Below are 12650 nucleotides of genomic sequence, written 5' to 3'. Positions count from 1 at the left end.
GATCAGGTAAAACTTCAAGGAATTCATGGATTCAGGTACGCTTCTGCATCTAGTTTTGTTTTTGATTTATTCTTGATGATTTGACATAATAGATCCTAGTTTATTAAATTTTATTTCAGATTTATTTTACAAATTTAACATATTTTCATATTTAAAATAAATTAAATTATTTGAGAATAGTTTAATTTTTTAAATAAAATATCACATATAACAATGTTTGAACCCAAACCAATAGAGTTTCTACTTAAATACAACTCACTTGAATTAACTTTTATCTAAATAAAGACCCTCAACATGCATGAGCAAAATGTAAATCATTATACTCCAAGTTAATAATAATAATAATAATAATAATAATAATAATAATAATAACTAGACACAAAATAAAAATTTGAGATAAGTAGTGTTGTTGAGAGTGAACTAAAGAATTAAATTAAAAATTCGTGATTTAATCTATCCAGATAAATTAGTTGCGTGTAATTACATAAAAAGCAAAACTGTTGTGAAAAAGAAAATTGGAGAAAAACAACGGTTCAATGGTCATGAGAATTTTTTTATATAATTTATAATTTATAATTTTTATTTAATTATTCTTTAAATGGTAATCCCATTAAACTAGTTCTAACTCACCCACTTATTACCTGAAAGACACGCTTAAAAAAACCGGAAAAAGAAAGGGGTTAGTAAATCTGGATCTAAACCGGAACCCGAACTGATAACCCCACATCACATTCGCTCTACTCTACAAAAACCCTAGTCCCCCCTTCTTTTATTCTCTCTTTGTCCCGCAGTCTCTCCCGCTCCTTCTCGCTGCGATTTCGTCTTCAAGGTTCTTTCTTAATCCTTTCTCTCATTTTTACTCCTTAATACATGGCAATCAAGTTCTCCTGCTTGAATATTTTTCCTTATTCCGTTTATTTTTATTCTCTGTTTTTCAATTTCCAGATCTCAGTTCTCAAATCGTAGCGCTCTTTTCTATCAAGCCATGGCTCTGGTAAGCTTTATATCTGTGTATCTATATTAGTTTCGTTTCTTGTGGTAGTTTAACTGTTGACAGAATTGACACCTAATGACTAGGTGGAAGTTATTTCGAGTAGAATTAGAAAGTGAAATTTGTAACTAGCTTTTTTACATTGCGAAGGAAGTGGCAGATTGAATATGTTTTATATAGTTACTATCAATGGAATAGTTTATGGATTTGTAGATACTAATCATAACGATAAAAAAAAATTGATTTTGATTTTAACTCTACCACCTTAGATTTCAATTGGGAACCATTGACCAGAAGAAAGATTGATGGCGAGATGTTACGTCAATTAGGTTAATTGTGTATGGTAGATGGAAATGCTAAGTACCGTTTAGTAGTTTAGAATGTAAAGGGAATGGTCTTTAAGAGAATTTATAGGGTGAAAAGGATTAATTTCAGGATTTTCCTGGATTAGTTGTAGGGAGTGACTGGTGTTTGACATTGTATTCAACTTCTTAATCAACCGGTTCATCTAATCAATGTGGTGTGTTGATTTACATGCAGATCTTGCATGCAGGAAAAACAAACAAAAATGCCTTTAAGGCACTCATTGCTGCAGAATATAGTGGTGTGCAGGTCAAAATGGTTGAGAATTTTGAGATGGGTGTGTCAAATAAGACTCCTGAGTTCATCAAGATGAACCCTTTGGGGAAGGTGACCTTGTAACGCCTATTAATATATTTAAACTGGAGAATTTTTTTTATGCATGTTACGTAACCTTTTTTCTAGGTCAGTTCACTGAAGATATTTATAACTCTTCTAGGTTCCTGTGTTGGAAACACCTGAGGGTCCGGTATTTGAGAGCAATGCCATTGCTCGTTATGGTGAGAAGATCTGCTGACTCCATATCCTAAATTTTCTTCCTCTAATGTTTGTTTACTTATTGGTATACTTTTCTCTGCAGTTGCTCGCTCAAAGGTTAACAACCCTATATGTGGTTCTACATTGATTGATTATGTAAGATTCTTATAGTACAATGGTCTTGTTTTCTTCTGTCATCAGTTAAGTTTATTTTAAACCATGGAAGTAATTGTTTGTATGTATTACTTTGGCTTTCTTAGGGTCATATCGAGCAATGGATTGATTTTGCAGCCATGGAAATTGATGCTAATATTGCCAAATGGTTGTATCCAAGACTTGGTTACGGTGTTTACCTTCCTCCAGTAAGTTCTACTATCTTTCCTCGCAGATTCTTTTATCATTTTAATTAAGCTTGATTTGCTGGGGCCATACTTAGTCTTTGTTTCTTTCTAATTATAAGACAATAGGTCCCATGTTAAAATTGGAATAAGGCAACTTAGTCATCAAAATACATAATATTAAGGTGGGCATGGTGAAGGGAAAATTGGCATTGATTACCTGTCTATGATTCTTGTTTTATTTATTTTAGAGAGGATTAGTTACACAACATTTAGTACATGCTTAATGTGGTGGTGTTTTCCCATGCATAGTTTCTGGAAAGGAATCAACTCAAGCACTATTAAGTAATTTTGGTAGAAGGGAATGCCCATTGAATTGATAATCAAGTAGGCATGGGTTTTCTCCTCATTATTTTTTTAAGAGATTAGGTTGTTTTCTCCCCCATTCTGATGTATTTATTAATCTATATAAAGAGAAATTTTATTTTTGTAATTCAGTAGTAGCTCATTTTACTTTAATGGTATGATTTTGCCCATCTATTTCATTTTAATCTCTTATTTGTATTTTGCATGTAGGCTGAGGAAGCTGCTATTGCTGCATTGAAGAGAGCCCTTGGCGCTTTGAACACTCATCTTGCTTCCAACACATTTCTTGTTGGACATGCTGTCACCCTTGCTGACATTATCATGACATGTAATCTCTACTTGGGTTTCTTCCAGATCATGACCAAGAGTTTTACCTCTGAATTCCCTCATGTTGAGAGGTACTTTTGGACCTTGGTTAATCAGCCAAAAATCAAGAGGATTCTTGGTGAAGTGAAGCAGGCAGTCTCTCTACCACCTGTTCCTTCAAAGAAGCCTGCTGCCCAGCCAAAAGAAACTAAACCAAAGGCTGAACCAAAGAAAGAAGCCAAAAAGGAGGTTGAGAAACAGGCAGCAAAGGCAGAGGCCGCTGAGGAGGAGGAGGCACCAAAGCCCAAACCAAGGAATCCTCTTGATTTGCTGCCTCCAAGTAAGATGGTACTGGATGACTGGAAAAGGCTTTATTCTAACACAAAGACCAATTTCCGAGAGGTTGCGATTAAAGGTATCCCTGTTGTTTTCACAGTAGCACTCCCTTTTAAAACCAATGTTTGGACTTGTGATATCTGATACTTGATTCGTGTCAGGATTCTGGGACATGTATGATCCCGAGGGATACTCACTGTGGTTTTGTGACTACAAGTACAATGAGGAGAATACAGTTTCATTTGTCACAATGAACAAGGTTGGAGGATTCCTGCAGAGAATGGATTTGGCCCGCAAGTATGCATTTGGGAAGATGTTGGTGATCGGTGCTAACCCTCCATTCAAGGTGAAAGGACTATGGCTTTTCCGTGGGCAAGAGATTCCTCAATTTGTGATTGACGAGTGCTATGACATGGAACTCTACGAGTGGAAGAAGGTCGACCTCTCAGATGCAGCCCAGAAGGAACGGGTGAATCAGATGATTGAAGACTGCGAGCCATTTGAGGGAGAGCCTCTCTTGGATGCCAAGTGCTTTAAGTGATGGAATATGTTCTTAATTTTACCTTTTTATATTTCTGGTACCTTTTTGCATGTCAGGTTTTATTTATAGGTTGCTGTTTTCAGTTTTGATTAAGGTAACATTACAATTAAGTTTTAATGTTCTGAGATGTTGGATTTGAAATTCTCTATTTATGTTATATTAAGAAGATATAGTTTCTATTGTTTTACAAGATTGCATCATTTTGCTTTGCATATTTCATTAATCCTCGCAAGAAGGCAGCCATGAATTCCAGAAATTGGAGTGGAGAGAAGCATAACACCAGTGGATGCAAAACCAGAACGTAAAATGAACAAGATAGAGAGATAATACTTGCTATGAAGATAGAAGATAATACAAGGGACTGATTGTATCTTATGACGATGGGCATACATAGAAATATGCATGTAAAATTGTCAGTACAAAGAATCATGGCAGCACATCGGAAGCAGGCTAAAATAATTAGGGAAACAAGTTATTTTTGAACTAGTGGAAATAGAGACTGACGTCAAACCTTATGGGAGGGGCAATGAATAATACATAAAAGAAGGAAAAGAAAAGGAATATCAGTGGAGAAGAAAACCCTTAATGCAGCCCCAAAACTGATGGGAGTTTTGACTTAGATCTTCCTAACTCAGCCTCCCTAAGTTAAGGTGAAATACATCATCCATCACAAAAGCCAAGCCAAGCCATCTCGATTTCAATTGATGATCAGAACCAGCAGAAAACAAGGGATTTCTTCATCTTCCCGTCTTCGCCCGCTTCATTCCCGTACTGTTGAAAGGCGACATACCTGGGCTCATGCTTGGGCTCATACTTGGGCTCATGCTTGGGCTCTCTTCCCTTAAGGTACCATTTAGCAAAGCTAACTCCCTAAGCTGCTGTTTCTTATAGCTATCCAAGGATTCATCCTGGAAATGGTGGAATGGAGAAGGGTGAGCACAAAAACAGAAATGGAATGGAAGGGTTAGCTATCCATAGAAGATATCACAAATTGCTTTTGCTCATTCATACCACTGGCTTCAGAAGATTTTCTAGTATCGCAACAGCATACTCCAGACGAGAATTTACCATATCCTCGGGAAATTCAGCCTCCACCAACACATGCAGTGGCTCATTAAGGTGTTCGTATCCAGGTTTATCTTTCAGTTTCTCTTCCTGTAGAAAAAGCCAGCCACCAGTTGTGAGAATTTAAAGGAAGTAGGAATGGATAAGTGGCCAAACAACCAAGGAAAACTTGATCTTATACTTAAGCAGAAACTGTCAGAACTAGCTCATGCACTATTGTATTTAAGGAGTTACTTTATGTAGTAAAGGTGATCACTGCATTGATTGATCCACAATAGTCACTTGTCCAAAAATGCAAAAGACTAAGTTGCCATTTCGATGATGCTTTTGCTTTTTGCTTCTTGTAGTCGAAAAGTGAAAAGCATAAAATACACATTAACTATAAACAAGAGACAAACAGAAAAAAGCCCAAAAAAAAACCCAAATAAACATCATACCGAAATTGGCTGCAAAGCATGTCATATGCAAATGGAGAAGCAGATTACTAGCATAAATGAAGTTACATGAGCAAATTTCACATCACATACAATTTAAAATGCCATTGGGAGGGAAAAAATATGAAAAACATGCTCCTAAAACTAGCCCAAGAACCAGCAACACTCCAATTTTCAAGAGAAAGTACAAAACACTTTCACAGTTCCATTATAATCAGAACTTGTATAAATGACCAAGCTAGAAGTAGCTTAAGACTTGACCTATGGTGCATATCAAACTACACTCTTCTACCAAAATTACTTGCTGGAAATTAAAAAGAATTCATGACTAACTTCACCTTTACAGAATCCTTGACTGAACCCTTGCCTCTTATGTACACCCTACACTCTGTCATGGCTTCAACTCTCTTTAGGGAGTTTCCCCGTGGTCCCAAAATTCGGCCAACAAAATTGTACTGCAAGGGCACTAAGTCTGAACTATTATCTTACAAAGAAGAAAATGAAAACTAACAATTTTCAACATAACTTACATTTGGATATTTATCCACGGGAACATCAAGTCTAACAACTCTCTTTACAATCGGTGTTGTAGGGGCTCTAGGCAAACCGGGCCAACCCACTGATGCAGCTTGAATTGGAGGAACTCGTTGCATATGCCCATTTTCCTGGAAGCAAGATAACAACATTTAACAAATTTCATCTTCCTTTCATTTAATATTAATGAGAAGCAAATTATTCATCGTAAGAATAAACCACAGTGGGAGCCAATAACAAGGCAGTTGAAATTTGTATATAACCATTAAGCAGCATTACCTCTGTTTGCATAACAGACCATCCCTCCAAATCCATCTGTCTCCCATTGGGATGTTGACCAAATGACCTGAAAGGACTATCATGTTCAAATCGCTCTTGATCGACAAAACTAGGAGTAAGACTTGAGACCCTTCTGATCTCTGCAGTTACATGAGAAAAAACAAAAATGACAATATGCAGTCAAAATTACCTCAATGGTAAAAGTGAACATTTGGGGTTTATTTTTTGGCTTAGGCCACATGTTTTAGTACAACCAATTAGTCTAGGATCAATTCAGCCTGTAATAACTTAAAATCATATGTTGCTAGTTTAGACTAATAGTAGGTCAACTATAGCTAGGTGGCCAGTTTGTACTAGGCTGTTGTTTGTTTACAATTCCAGTTCAATATCGTTAACATGAGAGATTTATTCTAAGAAGAAGCAAACCAACAATGCACTCATGATGATGAATCTAAGATAACAATCTAGTAAAACGAATTTTATATTTACATCCTTGAGTGCATAACATGAATAGATACAGATAGATTTACTTTTAGTGTGGTGTTCATTCAACCAAAAAATAATCAAAACCAGTTTCCAACGATACCAATGATAAGTGATAATGAATCTTATATTGCAGAAAAAAAGGGAAAAAATCAATAACCTTGATTAACAAGCCTGGTACATAGAGGCAGAACTTGGGTAAAAGGCACCAACTTATGTTTCTCTGCCAACAATTCAGCTAAATATCTGCCATTGTTAGATTGTAAGTTAACATTGAAGATAACAATGATAAAGTAAAACCATATCTAGATAAAATGGAATATGTAAAGCACACACAAATGAACTATGAACCTGAGGGGCAAAAGAACATGACCATCAATTGAAAACATAACAATCAATCATACAAAAACAAGAAGATAGAAACAGAAAAGTTTTTTCCTTAAACCAACTTCAAGAACCCAAGAAGATGGAAACAGAAAAGTTTTTTCCTTAAACCAACTTCAAGAACCCATATCGATCAGCAGAAGAAAACTTCAATTATTAGATCAATAAAAGAAAAGCATCAAAAATTGGAGTAAAACTTTCCCAAAAGAAGCAAAACAGAACATGGGATTTGATTGATTAAAGTAATTTAAGAAAAAAAATCGGACCTATCACGATCTGTAGGAAGAGAAGAAGCCCTATGAGGAGAAGCAGGAACTCCAGAAGGCGGATACTGAAAGTAACTCCCTGGTGGGATCCTCTCCCCCATCATATATATAAATCACCTTCCCTTATTCCTGCTTCATTCATTCAACATATGTTAGAAAAAGAAAAGGTAATCAAAATCAAGAATCCTACGTAGAAACACGTATATAAACATTAAAGAGGAAAACCCAAACTTACTTTGATGAAAGGAAAGGGAGAAAGTGGCAGATGGAGAAAGGTAAGCTAATAAGCAAAAGAGCAAAAAGGGGCAGAGATGCAAAGTCTGCTGCCCTCTTTTTTTATGTGGAGCAGAGTGTGAATCAAAGAGACTAAAGCCCTACTCCCAACAACGCTCTTATGATGCTTTGTTTTGCTCCATTTATACCCTCTCAATTTTTTACCTCACCCATCATTTTATCTTTTTTTTCACTTTTTCTCATGCACAAATTCTTTTTATTGTGTCGTCGTGAAACATGTGAAATAAAAATGTTTGGATTTTTTAATCCTTTTTTCTTTAATTGTCATTCTCCATATGATGTTATCATCCAAATTCTTCCATCATTACTGTTTGTATTACAACTTTATATGCCAATTCTTTCACTTCTCTTTTTTTTTAATCAGTCTTTTCTTCAACAAAATAATTTTAATTATCATTTATTATTTATTTTGATATTATCACTTTTAAGTATTTTATTTTTATTAATGAATCTCTTAACTAAATTAAATTAAATTAAATTAATTATGACACATGATATCATCATCATAATTTTGACTTTGACCAACAATAATTTTAATTTAATGTATATAACACTTTATAATTCATCCATAAATTTACTTCATCTATAACTACTCTCTCAAGATTTAATAGCATACACGAATGTTCTGCGTGTTGCGAAAGAGACAACCTTGAAATTTGGTCTCATCTTAATGCTCGATTATATTTGTATCTTGAGCTTTCAACTTTCATAGAATAATTTTTTTTAATTTTGATTCATCATATCTCATTTCATGCAAAAAAAAAAAAAATCAAAATTAATTTTTTTTTATTTCATTTTCCACTGCTAGCTTAGCTTCATGCTTCACTCCATCCGTTCCCTGATCACCATTTCTCCAATCTCCATACAACGTGGCTAAAGCAAGTGCCATTTTTCTTTTTTTAACCGCTTGCAACCTTTTATAATTTCAAATAATTGTGGAGTCTGCAGCCTGCAATGTTGACTGGAATTTGATTTCCTGTTGAAGTCCTCGTATAATCGAAAGTGTAAATCCTTGGTCATGTAAGGCTCTACTTTCTTTGTCTAATAAAAGCAAAGTTGCAGGACTCAAATTTTCTTGTTCAAATTGATAGCAGTTTTTGCTTTTCATTCTAACATGAAGATCTTAATTTTGAAGCAACCCAAGTCAAATTTTAAATCGAAGTTCGTCGTGTAATTGAACCAAGCGCGAAGAATAGCAGCAGTATTTAAATTCTTCATTTTGCATACTTCAGATAACTTCAAGAGCCAATCTTTTGTAGATAAGTTCTTATATTTCTTGTCGCATGGCTTTTTTATTTTTAGGGTCATCTGTAACACCCTTCCAGGATGCTACTCGGATAGATTTCAGACTTGGCGAACAGTTTGTCTTATCTTTAAAACTTTTACCACTCATTCTACTATTCACAGTGCTTACACCGAAACGAATACTATTCTTACAATATAATTTCCTCATTCATCTACCCAACGTTAAATATATACACATCATAACTGGAACAAGACTTTCAATATTTACAATTTCATAAGCTAAGCCTATGGATCGCCCCCAATATGTACATACTTAAAACTCAAAAGTTGCTAGGCTCACGCAAGATACAGCAAATTCTGGCTTAGTCCCTCCCTTTAAGTTCAAAATAGCTTTTGTTACCCTAAAACAAAATAGATCAAGGAACATGGTAAGTTCAAGGTGAACTTAAGTGAATTTGCAAGTTGCTTACTCGCCCACACATATAGCTTGCGAAGAATATAATTTATGCATAAAGACAAATAGTTCGTTTAACAGTTCATGTATAAGTAACACGCATACACACACTTTGCTCATAATCTATCACCTTTACTCTCTGTGGACATACGCATTACGGAATATCTAGGTGAATTTACCCAATGCAACGTATACAGGGTGAAAAATCTTGGCGAAGTTATACTTGGCTAATACACCCCAAACACATGCCTGTGAATTCACATTTGTGGCTTCATGTTTGCGGACATATACTTGTGAACTCAGATTTGCAGACTCATACCTGCACTCGTTTATACAGATCTATACTTACAGATAGTTCTTGTAGACTCACGTTTGATGAATATTTCTCATTCAATCATGCTTGGAGAATTTAGCCCCGTAGAATCGCATTATGTGAATTTGTTCACGCGGACTTGTACTTTTCGGACTTATTTCCGTTAACTGTCATATAGCGGAGTCTCAATGGACCAACTTGGCCGAGAAGCTTGAAAACAAGACTTGTTGACTATCTTACATACAATATGGTCCTTATGGAATCATACTTGAAAGATAGTCCCTACTAACAGATGCTTATAGATGATCTTGCAAACTCATACTTTAACAATCCATGCAAATTCAAGCTTGACAGATTATCATGTTTGCAGATTCATTCTGGAATGGTTACACACTTGTGCTTTTAAAGTCGAGTGCGAATTATCATGACTTGTAACCTGAGGGCAAGTCCCCGCGGACTATCATAATTTATAACCACGAGAACAAGTCCTTGCTGACTCTAGTCCTCCTTCAATTAATATCTCGCCACAACACCAATACTTCTTCAATTATCATTCCACCACAACACTGATACATCATTCAATCAACATCTCGCCACAACGCCAATGCGTCATATTTTATCTTATTCTTGGACATATTTTTTACTATCAAGAAGACATTAGCATGCCTCCCATTCTAAGTTTTACAGCTCACCAACATAAGAGCAATTCATATATCAATCAATACCTCAATGGTATGAGGTTTACATACCCTTTCACATTCAACAAAACAACATTGACAACATTAGAAACAACAAAGTTCAACATCACCAAATGTTACAGTAGAATTTTCCAACAAACATAATGTAATACCCAAAAAAATTTCTATAGTAAGTTATTATCCTTGATATAGAAAAATAAGGAAATAAGTGACAAAAAGGGAAGTTTTGAGTTATGACAACGTTGAGAAGTAAATTATGATATCTTAATTCAGGAAAGAACTAAATTGTAAAAGTGTGAAAAGTTTTGTTGCCTAAGAGAAAATACTCAAAACTTGAGGGGTTAAAGTGTAAATATGAAAATTTTGAAGGGCCAATAGTAAATATTTTAAGGGTGGAATGATTTAGAAACTAAGGAAAATGGATGAATTAGGATCAAATTGAATAGGTGAAGAATTATGACGGACTAAATTACAATTTTACCAAATTAAATGATGACTCAATGATGGAATTTTAAAAGATAATAAAGGGCAAAATGGTCAATTGGAAGAGAGAGAAATTTAGAAAGTAATGATGATGTTGATGATATTTTATACTTATTTAATTAAGATAAATATTATTTTAATATTTTAACAAGATATTTTATTATTTATTATTATTTTATTATTAATTTATTTAATATATAAGTAAGGAAAGATGAAGAATTTCTATCATCTTTCCATCCATGCAATTCACGTTAGAAGAAAGAAATTTTTTTTTCTTTATAATTTGGTCCTTCCACCAAAAATCTACCATTTTCACTTAGAAATCAAAAGAATTTCCTTAGCTATCAAGAGAGAAAAATGACAAGGAGACTATGAGGAGCTAGAATATCAAGTTAGATTCAAGCAATAGAAACTGGAGGAGAGAGAAAATCAAGTTAAAGAATAAAATCAATGAGACAAGGTAAGAACATCAAGATTTCAATATATTTTTAAGTTTGATTCTATTGAAAAAGTATGGAAATGATGTCAATGTAGAGTTTTATTATATAAGGTTTTATACTTTTGATATGTTAGTGAAGAGAAAATAATGAGAAATAGTGTAGAGAAAGAAAATAAGGGTGTTATAAACAAGGTAAATAAATATCTTGCACTAAAATAGTTTTAGACAGCAGCAGTAGGCTAACTTTGAAAAATCACCATAAATTTTGGAAATCGAATTATAGAATGAAAAAATATATAATTAAATCTTATTGAGTCTAGTTTCTTATAGAAGAAACGTTGTAAGCAATGGAATTGTTAATTATGAGATATAATAAATTTTGTGATACAAGGTTAGAATGATTTTAGGTTCCCCTGTTCTGATTTCAGAAAATCATCAAAAATTGGAGAAAAATAATTAAGGGCTTAAATTTATATGTTTAAAATCCTTAATGAGTCTATTTTCAAGAAATAAGCAGTAACATCATCTGAATCTCGTACAAGGAGATAATTAATTCTTAGCTAATAAGGGTCGAAACTGTCAGACAGCAGAACAAGGGTAACTTTAAAGAATAAACTGTACTTATTGGCTAAATAAAAAATTCTGAAAATTTTATGATAAGAAGATATGTGAGTATAGTTTTAGGTAAAATTAGCGGATTTAAATTTGGATTTCTGTATCTTAAGATAAAAATAATTTAGTGACTATGACATGGATGGATAGTTTTGAATATACATATAAGTAAATAGTGAAATTATAGATAATGTTACTTATAAGCATGTTATATACATTAAGGATGTGGAATGAGAGGAGGAAGAGGAAAATATATATGAATATTCAGCTAGTATGGTTAATTTGCATGTTTTAGGCTCAAGGACTAAATTGAATAAACATAAAATTTTACGGGGCAATTTTGTAAATTTGTCAAAAATGATCAAATTAAAGGGAATGAATTGTTTTATTATCTAAATTAAAAAATTGAATGAAACTATTAATTTAAGATCAGGTGAAAATTGGGAAAATGGTAAATTATCAAAATGCCCCTAAATCTTGGTATTTCTGCAATTTAGTCAGGTAGGTTTGTATAACTTGAATGAGCATGTAAATATGTCAATTTAAATATTGTATTGTATTTTATATGATGTTTGAATTAAATATATGAAATGTATGGATGTTGAAATGAAAGAAATAACACATGTTCTGAAACTACTTGAAAGGGATAAAATCTGTTTGAATATTAGGTTCCGGATGGATATAGGTAATTTCCCAAATGAAAGAGTTCCTGAATGTGTTGCAGAAATAGATAACCTGGATGGTTAATCTGACAAAATCCTTCTCGAGAATATAAAGTGGATAGGATTCGTTCCTGATTCACTATAATACCTCAAAGTGGATAGGATTTGTTCCTGATTCACTATGGTAATTTAAAGTGAATAGGATTTATTCTTGATTCACTACGGTAACTTAAGGCAGATAGGATTTGACCTGAAAAGGGTAATCCTGATTCGCGACGGTTACATGATAT

General features: G+C 33.8%; 2 protein-coding genes across 4 annotated transcripts; one reads left to right on the top strand and one right to left on the bottom strand.

Annotated features, from left to right (window-relative positions):
• Positions 1-670: 670 nt before the first annotated feature.
• On the top strand, positions 671-3905 carry LOC108479233 (elongation factor 1-gamma). Its single transcript, XM_017781701.2, has 8 exons — positions 671-829; positions 946-994; positions 1532-1681; positions 1791-1851; positions 1932-1984; positions 2089-2190; positions 2743-3253; positions 3336-3905. Exons 2-8 carry the CDS (start codon positions 986-988, stop codon positions 3713-3715), a joined length of 1266 nt encoding a protein of 421 aa, XP_017637190.1. The 5' UTR covers positions 671-829; positions 946-985; the 3' UTR covers positions 3716-3905.
• A 112-nt stretch (positions 3906-4017) lies between these two features.
• Positions 4018-7585, bottom strand: LOC108479234 (KH domain-containing protein At1g09660/At1g09670-like). Of its 3 annotated transcripts, none has more exons than XM_017781704.2 (8): positions 7396-7585; positions 7161-7292; positions 6671-6756; positions 6028-6167; positions 5745-5879; positions 5553-5669; positions 4727-4870; positions 4018-4623 (listed from the first exon to the last, which is right to left on the bottom strand). In XM_017781704.2, the coding sequence occupies exons 2-8, from the start codon at positions 7262-7264 to the stop codon at positions 4453-4455; spliced, it is 897 nt and encodes a 298-aa protein (XP_017637193.1). In that variant the 5' UTR covers positions 7265-7292; positions 7396-7585; the 3' UTR covers positions 4018-4452. The 3 variants fall into 3 exon arrangements, with proteins under 3 accessions (XP_017637193.1, XP_017637192.1, XP_052879101.1); XM_017781703.2 differs by having other exon boundaries at positions 7161-7289; positions 7396-7584; XM_053023141.1 differs by lacking the exon at positions 5553-5669 and having other exon boundaries at positions 7161-7289.
• Positions 7586-12650: the final 5065 nt, after the last annotated feature.

The sequence above is a fragment of the Gossypium arboreum genome, chromosome 12 (assembly GCF_025698485.1).
Source record: "Gossypium arboreum isolate Shixiya-1 chromosome 12, ASM2569848v2, whole genome shotgun sequence".
NCBI classification, from domain to species: Eukaryota; Viridiplantae; Streptophyta; class Magnoliopsida; order Malvales; family Malvaceae; genus Gossypium; species Gossypium arboreum.
The sequence above is the reverse complement of the archived record's forward strand: the minus strand, read 5'-3'. Positions and strand labels throughout refer to the sequence as shown.